The sequence below is a fragment of the Peromyscus leucopus genome, chromosome 5 (assembly GCF_004664715.2).
Source record: "Peromyscus leucopus breed LL Stock chromosome 5, UCI_PerLeu_2.1, whole genome shotgun sequence".
Classification (NCBI taxonomy): Eukaryota; Metazoa; Chordata; class Mammalia; order Rodentia; family Cricetidae; genus Peromyscus; species Peromyscus leucopus.
The window spans coordinates 34223359-34242059 of record NC_051067.1 but is presented as its reverse complement, the minus strand read 5'-3'; the positions used below and the strand labels follow the sequence as shown (position 1 = coordinate 34242059).

The window sequence follows — 18701 nt, the reverse complement described above, 5'->3', positions numbered from 1 at the left end:
ACACTTAACATTTCCTATCCAAAACACAGTGAGAAGGCTCCTTCTTTTAGCATTCAGATTGCTTTTGAAGTCCAACCTTTCCAGTCCTATAGATAACTGAAAACAGGGCATTTCAGAGCCAGAAGCATTACATCTAAGGCTGGAGCAGAAAGTGTTTTCTTATGGGGATATAGAAAGAGAATACGGAGATGTGCTGATCACAAGCACCAAGATTTCACAGCTTTGATAGACTGAATATATGACGGTTCTTACTCTTCATTTTCTGTATATCTGCCTTCTGGGGGGCATCACTGTTGACTACTTGACTTACTTGGCCAATGGGATGTTATCAAACATGCAGGAGAGGCCCAAGGCCACTTGTGTATGCCTGGTTTGCTGTTGTTATTCCTCTGCCTTTACCACGTCACTACATTCCCATGGTCTTTTGCAGGGCTAAGACCTGGAGGACAAAGTTGATTCATCCAAATAGTTTTAGCTGAACACATCTGGGGCAGCAGTCTCCAGGAAAAGTTCCAGACACGTCACCAGAGTCCCACTAAAGTTTGAAGAGCTGCACTTCACTACCCTACATTTGACAGACACATGTGTGGGCCCTGCAGAGATCAGCTGGGCCTTACCGAGGTTTTGAGGTTGTTTGGGAGAGGCATTTGCAGTGGCAATGGGGAGAATGTTGACAGATGAATGTCCATGTATTTGGTCCAGTAGTGTTTTGAATAAGGGCTATGTGTGTATCTCTTGAACACCTACCTTTAACAGCATGTACTCCATGCAGGTACCTAGTTATCAAGAAGTCAGATGCAAATGAAGTCGTAGAACTAATGGAACTTCCATTTTAGGGACTGGAAACTGACACAAATAATTTGAGATGTCCGATGGTGAAATCCGTTAAGGAGAAAAAGAGCCCCCCCATTGTGATGGTGGTGGTGGGCAGTCATATAAATTGTAACCTAGGGTGATCTCACTGAGGAGGCAACGCTTCGGCAGAGACCTGGATGATGTCAGATGGCAAACACTTCTTTTGGACACACTACCGGAGAGGGACTGGCAGGTATATACGCCCTCCTAAAAGGGCACTCCTGGTGCTTTCATGCCAAGGAGCGGCAGGCAGGCAGGCACTGTGGCTGGACCAGTGTTCACAAGGAGAGAAAAGTCAAGGCCTCAGACCAAGGGGGATGCTGTTGGATGCTGGCTTTCACTCTGAAGCCCTAAGGTTGTTTTTTTCTATTTTAATTCCTTTTATTGTTAAATATATGTAAACTAAACCTGACAATTTTAGCCATTTGAAATGCCGAGTTCCATGGCATTCATTACATTTACTAGGTTTACTTAGTTGTGCAGATATTACTATTTCTAATAGCTCATCATCCCTCAGAGAAGCTCTATCACAATTGAAGCTGACCACAGTCACTGAACACTTGGTGACCCTAACCTTGCTTATTCCACACTTTGAGTAAGTGAACTCATACAGAATTTGTCACATTTTGGTATCTTATTTCACTTCAAACTCAAGGTTTACCCATGCTGTCACATATGTGAGAAATTCATTTATTTTCATGGTTGAATGAAATTCTATGGTGCCACAGACCACATTTTGTTTGTCTATACATCTGTGGATTGGGAGGTGGGTGGCCTACTTCTTGTGAATAATTCCAGGATGAACAGTGGAATCTGAGTGTCTACTTTCAATTCTTTGGGGTATAGAAAAAAGAATGGAATTTTAGGGTCCTGTGGACCTATGGATGGCTCTGACAAGGAGGTCACAATCTGCCGTAGACAGGAGAGTGACAGGGAGATGGTCAGGCAGACTGCGATACTGTAGGATAACTGCACGGGGCGTGGGAAGTTGCTTCTCATAAGAATGCTTGAGAAAGGCTCGTGCATAACACTATACCACAGATGCTTTCAGGCTGTTCAGAGCAAGTGACCTTGGGTGAAGAGAACAGGAGAAAAATTCACTCCAAGTCACAGGAAAAGTGGGGGACGTAAGAATGCCACCAAGATATTTCCTTTAGGGAACTATCCTTTACAAATGCTATTTCTGCTTATCCATCTGGCTAAATAGCTGATGACCACATTCTATTCTCAGTGAACACATGCTATTAAGGGGAAACTCTTTGAGCCATGGATGAGATATTAACATCTTGACCAGTCCCCAAACAAACCTTCAATTCCACACCATATTCATGGACTGCTTACTAGGATCCAATATTCCCCATACCTTATCTCAATCTTTTGTTAGAAACTCTGAATCAGGTTTTATCATTCCTAATTTGTAGCAAACTATCTAGAGAGGCCAAATGCCCAGAGGATGATGGCACCATCTGAAAGGGGGAGACCACAATGCCAAAGTCACCGCTGGCCCCAGGCTTATGGGCACAAGGGCTGCTTTATTCTTTTTAAATGAATGCTTGCAAGAAGGAAGCCTGATGAGCCAGGGGCCTGTGGGAGGAAAGTGCTCCTCTTGATAAGGTCTACAATAGTTCTTTGCTGCTGGTGTTCCTTGGATTTCTTTCCCAAGAGGTGGCAAATCTTAAAGGTACTGTATCCCTGTTTTGCAGGTTGGCTTCCTATCAGATAACTGTCCTAGATAACAGACCTGATGTATGGCCTGAATATTTATGTTTCTTGGTAGTTTTACAAAATTGCATTTGGGAGATAGAGGGAAAAGAGAAAATGTGTTTTTCTAAAGCTCTTCACTGCAAACCTAAAACACTGCAAACCATGTTAGAAAGCAAACAGTCTATTCCTTCAAACATCCTCAACTTGATTGATTTTAAAAAGTGCTGTATTATTTTATACACAATGAAAAGCCGATGCTGAGTGTGACAGGAGACACAGGCTGTATTTTTCACTAGTAGAAAGAAGAGGGGAGAAGCCAGAATTCATGGTAGAAAGTAAGATTCTGCTCCGAGGTACCCAATTCGTAGAGTTCCAGGAAAGAAACTTAACTTTACAAGATCATTATCGGTTTCAAAAGAGCTTTTGCAATCTGCTTATCATGTCAAAGGACTTCAAGGAGCTGACTGAGAAGCCTGCCTGAGAGTTCCTGCTCAAAGAACACATTAACATCCTGAGTGATATACAGAAGTGTATTGTCTACTCCCAACATTCCTGCTTAGAGAATTCATCAATTCCACCCTGCAGATCATTGAAAGCCAAGCTCATTGAATAAATGCGGGCTGAGGACTAACTGGAGGTGGCTATGGTACTATGGTCTGGAGATGGAATGAATGCACCAGGCTGGGTATCCTTGCTCTCAGCGCCTACCTTCACAAAGGTCTCCAGCATTTCCTCCTAGCATGTCTGTGGCCTTGTCCTGAGGACTCAGTCACCAAGTGACTGTATGGAGCAGTCAATCTGACCCCATAGGACTTACTTAGATGGACAGGATGTGGCTGCTGTAGTGCAGGAAGACTGAGATGTCATATTTAACCTGTGCTGCGGCACAGTGTAACCGATTCTGGGGAAAGACACACTAACAGGTTTAGTGTAAATATTTAGCTTCCAAACCCCAGAGTTCCCAGTCTTCATATTGAACGTTATTTCCCTCTGACTTCCCACTGCCTACAATTGCTTTGAGTGTGAAAGACAGACAGAGCCCTGTGAATTCTGAGTCCATTTATGATCCTTTCCCACAGAGATTTCATTCTTCACCTACCGGAGTCCTTCTCACCTTCAAAGTCCAGTCCTAATCTCACATCTGTGGAAGCACTGAAGTGGAAGATGAACCTCCTCTTCACACTGATAGTTCCTACTGTCAATTCGATCTTGGCATCCAGTCCCCCCCCCCCAACCTTCCTCAAGTGTCGGTGTCCCCAGGGGCAAACCCAAGACTCAGGTTCCATAATTGGAGGTAGTACTCGCATGAGGAAGACGGGAAGCAGACAGGGAATGGGGAGGCAGAGCAAAGGCCATGGCTCTCACCAACAGCTCCAATGCGCTTCTAGAAAACTGCAGACTCTGCTTCTAGCTTCAGTGATTCTACAAACAACCCAGCGTCTGCCTTTCAAACTTCTTGCATTGAAGCTCAGCTGTGCCCTGCTTCCTGCAAAGAGCTCTGGGCCTGATACCTCTTCCAAGACTTTCCACCATGTTATGTCGATGCTGTCTAAGTTGGCATTGAACATGTTCCACAGCTGATTGACACATACTCACTGTTTTAATTACTACAATCAAAATGCCACAGACTGGGGACCCTCTGAACAACAGAGAGATAAAGACACCGGCAGAGCTGCTGGCAAGTTCATGTATGGCAAGTTCACTTCCTTGCTGTGTCTTCACCTGGGATTCTAGAAGATTCAAGCTTGCTGTACTGGGGCCTCTGCCACCATAACCTGTCTCCCAAACCTGCACTCCTCTCATGGTCATGGCTGTTTCCACAGAAGAATTTTTGGGAGATGTGAATCTTGAGACACGCATTTCTCTTCCTAACACCCCCTCAAAGGCAAGTCCACACCTCAGACCTCTGTGTCCCAAGCAGTGCTTAACACCGTGCTGAGCAGAGTTGGCACTTCAGAGCTGATGACAGAATTTTTCCTTCAATCCATTTCTGGAGGGTGGAAAGAGTACTTTAGTGATGTCAGACCCACAGGGTCAGCTGTCTCTGCAGGTTTCCCCATCATGATCTTGACCTTCCTTGCTCATAGAATCCCTCTTCCCTCTTTTCGACTGGACTCCTGGAGCTCGTCCTGGTGCTTGGTTGTGGATCTCTGCATCTGCTTTTATCAGTTATTGGTCCAGGGCACTTTCATTGCCTGTATCTCTAATATTGAGTCCAGTGCCCAGATAACACATTCAATGAAGATGGAAACAAAAGCAGTCAGGAGGCACCCGCATGTTGCGTGTATGAGTAATTCCGGCTCAGGTGCCCTTGAACTCAGCCTCCCTAGCTCTGGGCATCTGTCACTGCTTTAACTCAACTTCACTACTCTTTCTCCCCTATTCCAGTGGGGCAAAGGATATAGGGTGTGTGTGTGTGTGTGTGTGTGTGTGTGTGTGTGTGTGTGTGGTGTATGTGTACATGTGCATTTAACTTTTTACTATAGGTGCCTCTTTGTCATTGTGCACAGAAATGCTGAGAACACTTTTCATGGTATTCAGATGCCCTCCCCCAGGCTACTATAACAACCCAAGGTATTACAAGCCTCAATGCTAGGCACATAGTAAAGGCTCACTAAATAGTAGCTGCTATTATCATTATCAAGGCACAATTGGTCCCTTGACGCAGGCAACTCTCCTTTCTCTGCCCAGCTCCAACCCTCAGCAGGAGGAAAATTATCATTGCTGATTGCACAATTAGGGGTGCAAGTGAAATGAAAGCTAATTGTTCAGCATCAGCTCGGCTGACGATGGCTTTGAATGGTACTCAAATCGGTACACGAAAGGTATCACAAACATATTCAACACAGTTTCAACTGACACAATCCACACTAGTCCATCAGTGTCTAACTAAACGCAGCTCAGAAGGAAATGCGGGTAACAGCTACGCATCCAGCCTGTGCCGTTCAAATGTGTCCTAACTGGTCTGCACAAGAAACCAATGGGATGCAATATGGAAGGCAGCAGTGCACACGGTATCACATGTACTGTGGTCCTAATTGTCTGTGACACCAATTTAACACTCGGGCAATAAAGAATCCAGTATTGCATGGTTTAAAGTGAAAAAAGAAAACGAACTGGAAAAACGTCTTGGGATTGCAGCCAACATCTTGGGGGTGGAAGGAGAATAGGAAGGAACACACCCTCATTTGCTCCTAACACGGTTAGCTGATCTGTTTGAAATTAGATCCACTTTCAACTTAATTATTAAGCCATTTCTTAACCTCATGAACAGAGTTTTCATGTGCTTTCAAATCTGGCCCTGAACTAATAGCCCCTTTCACTTCAGTGGTTTTGGAAATGAATGTTAGACAGGAAGGAAAGCCTTTAAACAGTGTTTTTCTAAGGGTCAAAGCTCTGAAAACACAGGATAGTTTGTACATAAAATTCAGTGCATCTGATGGTCTTGCAGGCCCTTTGTTAGGTAATGAGGCAAGCCTGTCACCCTAACATGCCTTCTTTCTTACCAAGTGTGGCCCCAGGATTGGAGCTGAGCTGTCTAGCTTACTCAAGAGAGCCACACACACCGTACATAGTGCTGTGTGCAGAGGTGAGAGGACACTTGCAGATATTGGTTCTCTCCATCCCGCGGGTGGGTCTCTGGCTCCAACTCAGGTGGTCAGGCTTGGCAGCAGGTGCCTTTACTCACTGAGCCATCTCACAGGCCCATCTGTGGTTGGTGGTAATGTCATTCTCATTATAGTTTCTTAAGGTGACCAGCTTCCCTCTGCCATTTTGTAAGAAGCCAATGGTTAATGGATGCATTAGAAATTAGAGACTAGTGTGTAATTTCTATTGTCAGTTACAGTAAGATCATGCCTTAGTGTAAACCACAAATAATGCTGCTGCTGCTGCTAGTGTATGGCAATATTTACTGTGCTAAGCCTCTTCTGTTACATCCTGTAAAACAGGTGCTCCTGTGGGTCTCATAAGCAGAGTCCTGGCCAGGTGAATTTCTCCAAGTTCATACTGCTTGTCAGGGATGGAACAGGACTCACCCCCAGGTTATCAGAATCCCGACTGTGTGCTGCGAATTGCTGTACTGTGTAACAAAAGCCAAAGTAAGCAAATGACTTTAAAAAAAGTCTACAGTCAAAAACAGAAGCCAGGAAATTGCTGTCCTATGCTTATTAAATTCACATGTTCACTATGTCCATGTCCACATTATCTGCATTAATCCTCCCTGAATGACACAATAAATACACAAGAAATACTGTGATTCAAGGAAGTGAGCTGTAGGGTATTGCAGGAATTGTCACTATAATTTGACCCAAACCTGCCAGACCACAAGCCATCCTGGCCTTTCACAAGTGGCCACTTCCTTCTTAAGCCAATTCTACCACCAGGAAAGAACTTAAAAAATAAATAAATAAATAAATAAATAAATAAATAAATAAATAAATAAATAAATAAATAAATAAATCTTTGCAATAAACCTAAACCCAACTATTTGCTAGCTTAAAATTCAGGAGAAAAATGTTTCTACCGGGCTGACTCAGCTCTGAGTTCTTAAGTAGTGATATGGGAACTGGTAAGATCGAGTGCTTTGTGTAGAGGAGTCACACAAGCCTCCAATAGCTCTGTTTCCCTCAGCATGCAGGGCCCACAGCTGCTGTGGCCGAGTACACAAAAGGTGATTAGTCACTTCCTCATCATTTTAAGCCTCACTTTCCTTCTCTTCTTGGATCCAGTGAGCTTAGTCTGCCATATAAAGAAGAATTCTTTTTTTTTTTTTTTTTTTTTTTTTTTGGGTTTTCGAGACAGGGTTTCTCCGTGTAGCTTTGCGCCTTTCCTAGGACTCACTTGGTAGTCAGGCCAGGCTGGCCTCGAACTCACAAAGATCCGCCTGGCTCTGCCTCCCGAGTACTGGGATTAAAGGCGTGCACCACCACCGCCCGGCAAGAATTCTTGACTAAAAGTTATCAAATAAGATTCCTGCACTGTAAAGAGAATGGAGCTGAACTTTAAAGTACGTGTCTGGCACACCTGAATGGACTACAGCAAAACCATGAGATGACATGGTTGTGGGAGAACTGGAACCTCACTGATGGTACAGCTGCCATAAAAGCAGCATAACTGCTCCTCAAAAAAAAAAAAAATCAGAAACCGTGATACCATGTGATCTAGAGCAGGGACTTAAGTAGACATTTGTGCACTGTATTCCCAGGGAGCAGTTGGTGGCAGTTCTCCAGTGTACTCAGAAGACTGGGCAAAAGAAATGCAGTGGAGTAATACTCAGCATGTAATGATGCAATGAAATGTTACTCAGCCTTTGTGGGGTTGACATGGCACAACATGGATGAAATCTGAGGACACCATGCAAATCACAAAAAAGCAAAGGCAGTACAATGCCACTTTCATCAGTCACCTCCAGTAGTCAGAGTCATGGGGACAGATCGGAAGTTGCCAGGGATTAATTAGCAGAGGGATGGAAGGGGACTTAACGCTTAGTAAGCACAAAGTTAGTTTTACAGCATTAAGAAGAGTCTTGGAAAATGGTTGCAGAACATGTGACTATGCAAATGGATACAGTGGAAAATTGATTCATGCTCATTCTCCCTTTCTCTTCCTTTCTTATATCATCTAGCCAGCCATCTTTCCACTCACCCACCATCACTGAACACTAAAACCAGGGCCTCCTGCATGGTAGGCAAGTGCTCTACCACAGAGTTATACCCCCAGTCTTATTTGTATTTTTTTTGAGATAGGGTCTTAGTAAGTTTCCCAGGCAGGCCTTGCACTATGATCCTCTTGCCTCAACCTCCTAGGTAGCTGAGATTATAGGCCTGTGCCACCAGGCTTGGCCAAACTTCAAATTAAAAAAAAATATTTATCTGTATGGTGTTTTGCCTGCACATTATGTCTATGCACTAGGTATGTGCCTGGTATCCATGGAGAACAGGAGAGGGTGTCGGCTCTCCTGGTACTTCAGTTACTGATGGTTGTGATATGCTACATCACAAGTGCTGGGACTTGAACCTCTGGAATGGGTTCTCTCAAAGAGCAGCCAGTGCTTTTAACCACTGAGTCATCTCTCCAGCCCCACAGATTTTATGTTGTTCTTGAAGGTGGTAAGACCTGGATGTAAAAAGTGGCTCCTGCTCCTTTACCTGGCTCTTCTCATTTCATGTCTGAGTAAGTTATTTATCAGTCCACTGACAGTAGCCTATCATGAGGATAATATGAATGCATATAAGATACTTAGCATATCACTTGGTTCATGATAATCACTCCCTAAATGTTGGTTTGAGATTGTAGCAGAAGTTGGGAAAAACTTAGCCAATAGTAAGGAAGGGTCATTTTTTTTTAAGGTTTGATAATGGAATATGATTATGTTTTTAAATGGATTTTTCTAGTGCTGAAGATGTAGTTTAGTGGGTTCAAGGGTCTAGCATACCAGAGGCTCTGAATTTATTTCCTAGCACCACCTAAAATGAGATGCTGAAGGCACACATACTGAAACTCTAGATACTCCAGCAGTGGAATCTGGGGGACCAGGACTCGGAGCTCATGCTAGGCCTCAGCCAACTGTCACCTGGGCTAGACTAGACTCTGTGCCAAGATGACAAAAGAAAAGCTAGACCCTAAAAAGGTCTTCCCCTTTTAGGGTTATTTACTGATATATTTCTAGAATAAATGATAAATGGAATTCTCTCACAAATAATTAAGGTAGGTAATAACATAGATGATGGAAGATTTACTGGAAGGTGACAAGTGCTCAAGATGGGTAGTCATGGGATGTGGGATGACCTATAGCTGTTGTTTTGCTGAATGAATGCGGTGTCCCATCGCCCTCTAAACATGTGCATTTATAGCCATAGATGAATGCTCTTCTCAGCTTTGGTCAGAGAAGCTTGTTTGCAATGGGTGATATTTACTGCAGAGATTCATAACCGGCCAAAGTGCTGAGAATAAATGACTGTCGAGTGCTCAACCCGAAGTAGGACATCTTCATCACCCCTCCAAGGCTCAGAGAGTATTAATGAAGAGAAGGCAGGCAAGGCTATGACTCTGCTTCTTGGGCATGGTATGTTGCACTGATGAACTCACAGTGGCAGTGGTTATCTGTACAAGACTGGCCCATCAGTATTTCATTGTTTATGGGGAAGAGGCTCATGAGGTCCCACCTGCCTTTAAAGAGCACAGGGGGCAGGTAGAGTCATAGTCTCAGCAGTGTGGTCACTGAGAAGTTGGACTTGCTCAAATAAATAATTCCCACTCATGTTCATGCAAGTAACCCTAACTAAATGCAAAGGGGTGCTCTATCCCATGTGTGCACTGTATGACAGTAGGAAGGGAACTCAGGAAAGAAGAAGAGGTTTGGAGGAAGAGGATAAGATAATGGGGGTACAGTATAAGCAAAGTTTTATATTTACATATATATAATTGTGAAAGAAATAAAAACTTAAAAACAGATCATGTATCTGCCAAGATAGTACACATGTAATCCTAGTACTAGAGAAAGGAGTGTTGTGAGTTTTGGGCCAGTTTAGGTTACACAGTGAATTCCAGACCAGCATGGACTATACAGTGTGGCCTGATCTCAAAAACAGGACTAGACAAAACAATTCCATATCCCTAAAAATACTTCACTGAATCACTCCCAGAGTTTCTGACTTAGCAAGCTGGAGAGAGCAGGTGTGGGATCTGTGTTCTTCTACAGCTCAGGGACAATGCTGGCACTGTGAGCATGGGGACCACAGTGAAGAATTGTCATCTTAGAATATATGTCACCATCCCTTCCTCCACCTTAAGAGCATAGTCCCCTGGTGTAGCTGTTCTATGGGAAAGGTCATTCATTTGATTTACATTAGTTTCTGAGCTCAGATGCCTTCACTTAAATTATTACATAACATCTTCCTAAATCAACCATACTTCCTCAACTTCTTTCTTAAGTTGTGGGTGGCATTTGACTCCCATCTTCCCTAAAAATAGTCAGACTAATTGTGTCTGCTTTTCTCTCCTCCTCCTCCTCCACACCTCTAAGAAAGCTGGGAAGAGGGGGACCGGCATTTCTAACTGTCTCGATGGGACACAGTTATAAGCCCAGTTTCTGGGGAAACTGAAGCAGGGGAATAGGGACAGGCTGAGCTCAGCAAATGATCAAGACCCTGCCTCAAAATAAAATTTATAAAGGCGGGAATTACATAGTAGAAATCTTGTATCATATGAGGAGGCCTGGGTCCAATTCACAGTGCTTCAAAGAAGAAGAAGAAAAAGAGGATTGTCTCTGTCCTTGTCCATGAAAATGTAATTTCTGAGAGACAGCAACTCTGGTTTACTATAGTTCCTCTTTCCATCATGCTCTGGGGGAGTCTAATCATTATCTAAAGTAATAATCTTGATTTTTATTATATCTATGGAATTCCAAGTTCTTCCACATGGTAGTATTGAGTCTACTTCTGTCAACAGAGATAGTTTAGTTCATTGAATAGTAGAGTCAGAAGGTTCTTTAGTGCCCACTCTACATTACCATGTTGTATGTGAGACACCAGGGTTTGGGGAGCTCAGTGATAGGAAGAAAGTCATTAAGTGAATTACAGATCATATAGTCAGGCCTCCGACCCCATTGCCTAGGCTTCCCTAATCAGCTCTCCCTGACGCTAGCTCCACTGAAGGATGTCAGCAGGGCCTGACATGCAATGGAATAAGCCCAAAGCACAGGGCTAAGCATGTAAAACATGTTCTGAGAGATGGCTTAGCAGTTAAGAGCACTTACTGCTTTTTCAGAAGACTTGAGTTTGGGTCCTAGCACCCACATTAGACATTTTACAACTACCTGTAACTCCAGTCCCTGAGGATCCAATGCTCTCTTTGGGCCTCCTCAGGCACCTGCATTCACATGCACATAAACTCATGCAGGCACTCATTTGTATATTAATAATTAACCAGAATGACCCTGAAATTCTCAGTTAAGGAAAGGCATTTATTATTGAAAATAATTCTAGCACAGCAACCTTCTTCAGATGCTTTGGGTTTCTCTCCCTACACTTTCTCTCTTCTTAGGTGTGGTCTTAGCTCTGCAGCCAGGGATGCCCTTGAACTCCTGACCCTGGCGCTGCTGCCTCCCCAGTGCTGAGATAACAGGCACCATGCTACCCCTGTTCTGTTTAGATTTATTTACAAAGTGGGTCGGAAGGGATCATTCTAGAATGAAAGAAAAAAAAAAAGACTAAGCAGAAACCTAGGAAGTTCAGATAGCTACAAATTCTGATAGGATTGGCTCTTCAGCATCATCCTTGGCAAAGACAAGAACCCTTTATCATGGTTAGAATAAGCAACAACAACAACAACAACACCAAAACAGAGACATTTTTCCTGATGTCTCTTCACCCTGCTCTTTGATACAACTATATTTGGGGACAAGAGAAAGAACTGTATGTATTTGGTAAGGAAACTTACCAGCAGAACTGAATTTATTCCTTTACCAACACTGTGAGGTGGATCTTTCCCTCCTACTCAACATGCAGACCCAGAACTTTGAGCAGTTTAGACCCAGGGTGCACAGGTAAAGCCAGGTGCATACCCAGGTCCCTGTGACCAAACTCCAACCACCCAGAGCTAGGTGATTCCCCAAATCAATTCCAGAACCTTTACCTGCTGTCAAAGAGCTCCACATGCCTGAGATGTGGTTACCACCTGCTTGAAAAGCCTGTAACTCTCATTCTCCTTTCCTGCTTGCTTTGGTTCTCCTGTTAAAGAATACAGTGAATCACAGAATAGGTTCACTGGCAAAGCTTTTCGATTCTGGCGTGTTGGTCATGTGTTTAAAGATGGACAAATACAGAGAGTAAAAGAGGAAGTCACAAACAAAGATGCAAGAAAGAACTGCATGATGTTTCCTTTAGCCCCACCCCCCACCCCGCCAAGGAGTCCTTGTAGTTTCAGGCATGTAAAATTACCCATTTATATAAGCCCCAGGGAAGCTAGCAACCACATGAGCTCATCATACCTGGCCCAATGAGCTGTTCTGTGCAAAGGTGGGCTGGGGGCAACACTATTTCCTAGGCTGGAAGAAGGGAGAGGAGAGGAGACAAATGGGCCTCCTAGGCTTGACGTGGGGCTGGACTTTCAGAAAGCACAGGGTGTGCAAGAACAGTAGAATGGGCTGTTGTTCATGGAGTACTAACAAGAAGGTTGACAGCTTGAGCCCTTCAAGAGACGTATATGTGAGAGCTAAGCCAGGCAGGGTCTGTAAAATATTCCTGCCATTTGTTGTACAATTCTTTCCAGTACAGCAACTGAAAATCAACCTCATAGGGCTAGAGATATAGCACAGTAATAGAGGGCTTTCCCAGCATGCATGAGGTCATGAGTCCAAGCCCCAGAATGGCAAGTAAAGAAAAAATAATCTCTTAAAGCACACTAGGTTAGCTAAGTTCCTTGAAAAATATTCAAAGAATAAGCTGAGATAATCCAGTCGAATCTCTAGCCATTTAATTTTAATGCCAGAATACTGTTGCTTCCAGGCCATTCTCTCCAATTTCTAAATAAGATGAAAAACAAAAAACAAAACAAAAAACCAAAACCCCAAAACAATGAAAAGAATAACTAAAATACCTCCCAAGCCCCAAACAAACATCAGTGATTTTGTTTCTCAAGTTTTAACAAGATGGTAGCCTCAAACTGGTTACAGCAGTACATGCCTTGTAGTCCTAGCACTTGGGAGGTAAAGGCAAACGTATTAGGAGTTCAAAGTCATCTTTAGCTACAAAGTGAGTTCAAGGCTAGTCTAGTGCACATTAGACCCTGTCTCAAAGTAAAATAAAATAAAATAAAATACTGGTGAGATAGCTCAGTGGATGAAAGTACTTGATGTACAACCCTGAGGACCTGAGTTCAATTACTGGATCTCATAGTGTGGGAGAGAACCAACTCCCCAGAGTTGCCCTCTGATGTCCACATGTGCACCTACACACACACACACACACACACACACACACACACGCACGCACGCACGCACGCACGCACGCACGCACGCACGCACGCACACATGCATGCATATGCAGAAAGAGAGAGATAATAATGATGATGATGATACTACTACTAAAGTGTGCATACACAAAAGAAGAAAGCTGGCTAATCCATGTCCCTCTCCTGTGGGTCAGATACCACGTATAGGTCCCCTTCTATGCACTAGCCAAGCACAGAAGAGGTGCCACTCTTGTTGGATTTGAGCTCAGCACCATCATACAGAGGTGGAGGACACACATGCCACTATTCCTGAAGCAAAGCCAGACTTGCGTTATTTTAATTAGGCTGTCTTTACTATGCATTTGAACTAAGAGCTACAGAGGTAAATGGCCTAGGAACTGCACGGCAGATATGTATCAGTTATCTTTTTCCCATATGCTAAGTCATCGCTATGTACTTTCATGGGAGGGGGTATTTAACAAATGTTGAAGAAAGGACATCAAATGATGCTTAGAAATGTGATACACATTTTCATTTCACACTCCATCAGCTTTTACAACTGTAGCTCAATGAAATGTGTGAGAGAGGTTGGCAAACATCCATATTTACCAAGGTATAAAACAGGGGCCAGGTTCCTTTTTTATAGAATGAAAAAAAATGTTTAATTTTCACTCCACAGGACTCAAGTATATATGCAGCTCACACTAGCAAGAGGCATCACACACAGCTTAGTGTCTGTTCACCTGTAGGCTTTAACTGTATTACAAACAGCTTTGTCAGCAGGGAAACATCGGGTCCTCATCCCCTCCCTTCAGGATCTATGATACAGAAACATGCTGGATCTGTTCACCCTTCGTGTTGAATCTCTTACCTGCAAATAATGGCTTTTTGCCTTCTGCTTCTGGCCTGAAAAAGGAAGCACTTTATTCCCTTTATGGGCAGAGAGGCAAAAGGCTACATCAGCAAACACGCAGCTGCACCTTCAATCTCCATCTGTCAGAAAGGAGCAAAGCCCGTGCACCCTCAAAACGGGGACTGTACGTGATCAGAGATGCGTGGCGCAGGGTCACTGTGCTTCCCAACTGTCCTGCTGTCTGCCAGCAGCCGGGTGGGGAAAGAACCTTAACTTACCCTTGTCAAGCCCGAGACTTCGCCCTTGGCCAGCGGCTTGCTGATGGATGGTGTGTAGATTTTGGTGTCCGATACTGGCTGTCCTTTCAAAAAGTGTTTTCCTGATTCATAAATGTCTACTTCAACCATTTTCCCCATGAATTCAGGATTCTTTGGCACCAAAACCTTAAATCAGATTTTCAGAAATGAGAAGTTTTTAATGTCGGCTAAAGAACAATGACAGGAGGTTTCTCGCTCCCCACACCACTCTGCCTACCAGTAACTTCGTCCATTAGCACAGTGTGGTTGTCACAGTGAAGAATGGAAAATGATACGCCACTGTCAACTAAGTCCACACTGTATTCAGATGTCCGCAGAAGGTTCGGCTCTGCGACCCCATTACTGCGCTCTATCCTCTGGCTGCTTGAGGATTTGGAGCCCTGGAGAGTGGTAAGGCTTCTCTGGGAGAAGCCAAGGGGCCACAGCCCCAGTGCCTCCATCACCAGATGTCAGCTTCCTTGAAGCACACTGGCAGTAGCCTGGGAAATTCCCCAAAGCCAGTCAACCACTTCTGGACTGGCCTCTGGTACTCTGCCCTTGCCTGTCCTGCACAATGAAGAACACGGATTCAGAAATAATGAAAGCCGCACACTTCCAATACTTTCCAATTTAGTTGTCAGGAAAATGGTTCAGGAGATGCTTCAAATGAAGGCCTCGTGTGTGTGTGTGTGTGTGTGTGTGTGTGTGTGTGTGTGTGCGCAAAAGGGCAAGAGGAAGGACATTTCAAAGCAATTCTTTCAGTAATACAGCACATTGCTGTTTGTCTAAATGACTCCTCTGGCTAATGGCTGCCTTTCATGCCTTTTGTTGTTAGAAAAGAAATATGTTTGTTAGTCTCATGAGCCAATCTCCGTGCAGAAGCAGCCACTCTGAAGGCCACTTTAGCTGGCTCACAGGGAACTGTCAAATGGCTCTTTCTGCTAGAGATTGCTGACAGAGTGACAGAGGTCCATGTTTTTTACCTCAGCAAACACCTTCTCTTGTTGGGACCCTACAGGTAGTTTGTATGCATTCTGTCCCCTCAGACCTCCGCTTTAGCACTGTAGCTACTTGCCAACCTCTTCAAGTCAGGGTCCAACATAAACAGGCCAGTGTTAAAGCAATAATCCCTTGATAGTCTGATGCAATCTTATTTAGAAATAGAAATTATGACATCTTTGAAATGTTAGTTATAGAGACAGAAAAAGGGGTGGGGTCAGGAAAGGTCAGAGAAGAACCTGCAGTCTCCACACTGGGTGTTGGTCTTTCTGAGGTCAGCTTTTATAATTACTGCACACACAAGGCTTCATTAAAGCATGGGGAAAAGGTCACCTGGAGGGTGGGTGACGCATGGCAAACAGGCCAACTAAAAGAGCATTCGTATCAGGCTCTTTTAAATTAATTTTTATAAAGTAAGAAAACCCCTAGTCCAAACTATGTCTAGAAATTTTGGTGCTATTCAAGGGGAACATAAGCTTTCTTGATCTGCTGTCTTGACCTGAATGAAGGGCTCAGTGTTTCTCATCTTCCCTCACCCTCCCTCGGGTTTTAATAACTGGAGAAAGCCCAACTGCCTCACACTGGAGGAAGCAGCTAATGAGGCATGCCGTTTTCTTTTAGAGGCAGGGGGATGACTCCCTGCTGAGGCAAGAGAAAAGTGAGGGAAGAGGCAACCAAACCACATCAGGGTCCTCCCCAAGGCTGAGCAGAAGGCCACGGGAAGAGGTTCAGCTTAAAGGTGAGGCACAGGGCTCCTTCCTCAGTGCGTCGACTTGGGCTCTGAGGTCCCACCTCGGAGCTGCTGCCCAGTTTGACAGTACTCCACATGGATAAGCAATAGTGAGGCCTCTTTACTGCTTTCTAACTGGAGTAATGCTTTCTCTTGCCCAGACCTATCTGAAGAGCTCATGTAGTACTTAAGAATCCCCAAATTCCAATTCCAGTCATGACCCAGAGAGAGAAAAAGAATCCACTTCTCATCTGATGAGAAAGAACAGAAGGATAGGAAACACCATTCAACATTAAGGAAAATTAATACGACTGAGAACCATCTGTGGCCCATCTTATGCCACTCTGAGTGTCTCCTAGGACACATTTCCCATTGTCCTCCTTGGCCTGAGGGGAGAACTCTGTAAGTCACTTCTGACATGCTTCCCTCCCGCACTGGGGATGTGAAGCCCCAGGTACTGACCGAAGTCAAGGGCTTCTAGACATCCATGTACAGCGGCTATGTTTGTTTACTGGGTTGGTAGTTTGGGTTTAATTTAGTTTCTCTCTCTATTTTTTTTTTTAATTATCCTTTGCTAAAAAGGCTGGGAACAGAAGACAAAGGGCCTATTTGGACTCCACTCAGACTGATGAGACACTGTGGAGGCCTTAAAAGGTGAAGCAACTTCCCTCGGATGGTTCCAGAGACCACCTGGGGGTGCCTTGGCCAGGCTTCCTCACCTGCAAGTGAGAGGGAACATCTCCAGTTCACCCCGATGTGCTTCCTGCATATCCTCTCCCCGCCTTCCTTCCGAAGAGACCCCATCTCCACTCGCTGTGTTAGCTGCTGGGCTCCCAATGCCCACATGTTCAAGGCTGCCCTATCCTAGACTTGTGTGGCTCAAAGTACACCCAGTGACTGAAGGAAAATCAGAGCTCAACCCCCTGCTGGCCTGGTTCCCTTGATTCAATCCTTTCTTCTTCTTGTCCCCTACTTAAACTTTCCGAACTGGTCTCCCTTAGGAGAAGAGGGTGAATGCCAACAATTCTTACCTGCTCGTAGAATCGATTGTGTGCGACATAAAACTTGGAGTCAAAGGATTCTTCTGTTACGAGCACTTGTTGTCTTTCACCAATCTGTGGGGAGAAGAAAAGACAGGGCTCAAGAAGCAAGAATGCCAAAATACCTCTGTGAGTTCAAGGCCAGCCTGGGCTACAGAGGGAGTTCCAGGACAACCAGGGCTACACAGAGAAACTCTATCTTGGAAAAAAAAAAAGATCCGAAAATAAGTATCAGCCCATATAGTGTCCTGGACTGTAGCTGCTTCTTGAATTTAAAGTAGGCTGCAGATGGTCAGTTGTTTAACAGACAACACTGTGCATAACTCATTCAAATCTCTTGAAAAACATTAACTATGCAGGAATGTAAAATCACCATAGCACAAACTCATTTTTTTCATGACTATGAAACAACTTGATCAGATTTCTTTCTTCCACACAAGAAAGATACAAAAAAAAAAAGCTCCTAAAATACACCAAGATCTAAATATCACTTTGTTTCTTGCAACAAACTTACATTAACAAGCCAGAACAAGCTGCTTCTAATCCAAATGCAGGGAAATATTTTGGCAATATGGAAGAATAGTAATAAACATTAATTTGAGTTATAAGGGATATAACACTAAAGAAAATGCACCCCAAACTAGTCATTAGGGGCTGCAGAGATGGTTCAGTGATTAAGTGTGCACACAGCTCCTCCAGAAGACCAACATTTGAGTCAGGCACCCATATTGGATGGCTTACAGCTACCTCTAATTCCAGCTCGTGGGCATCTGATTTGCTCTTTTGGCTCCAGGGGCACCTGGACTCACTCATGTACACATACCCCTTACACACACACACACACACACACACACACACACACACACACACACACATTATTTTAAAACCCACACATAATTTAAAAAACAAAATTAGTTGTTATGCCTTGCACCTCAGTGTTGTACATGTTCCATACAATTCTGAAATTATGACTAACTTGCACAAGTATTTCCTTATTAAATATATTTTTCTCTGTTGTAGGCAAGTGTCTCTTTGTTATAGCTACAACTCCATGTCGTTTTTTTCTTTAAGAGCAAACATGAAATTATGAAATTTGCTGATCAATGAATAGAATTAGAAAACATTATACTGACTGAAGTAACAACATCAGACCCAGAAAGACAAATGTCACATGTCCACTCATAGGTGGATCTTTGGATTTGTGTGTCTAGTTAGGAGAACCTGCAGGATCCAGAAAGCCAGAGGGTGACTGGTTGGGAGTGGGGGAGAGG

At 43.9% G+C, this 18701-nt stretch overlaps 1 protein-coding gene across 1 annotated transcript in view; it reads right to left on the bottom strand.

The window, feature by feature from the left end:
* Cdkal1 (CDK5 regulatory subunit associated protein 1 like 1) overlaps positions 1 to 18701 on the bottom strand; it is a 571051-nt gene that overhangs the window by 16863 nt on the left and 535487 nt on the right. The window contains 2 exon segments of the mRNA XM_037205851.1: positions 14644 to 14808; positions 17422 to 17505. Coding sequence (XP_037061746.1) covers positions 14644 to 14808; positions 17422 to 17505 — 249 coding nt within the window.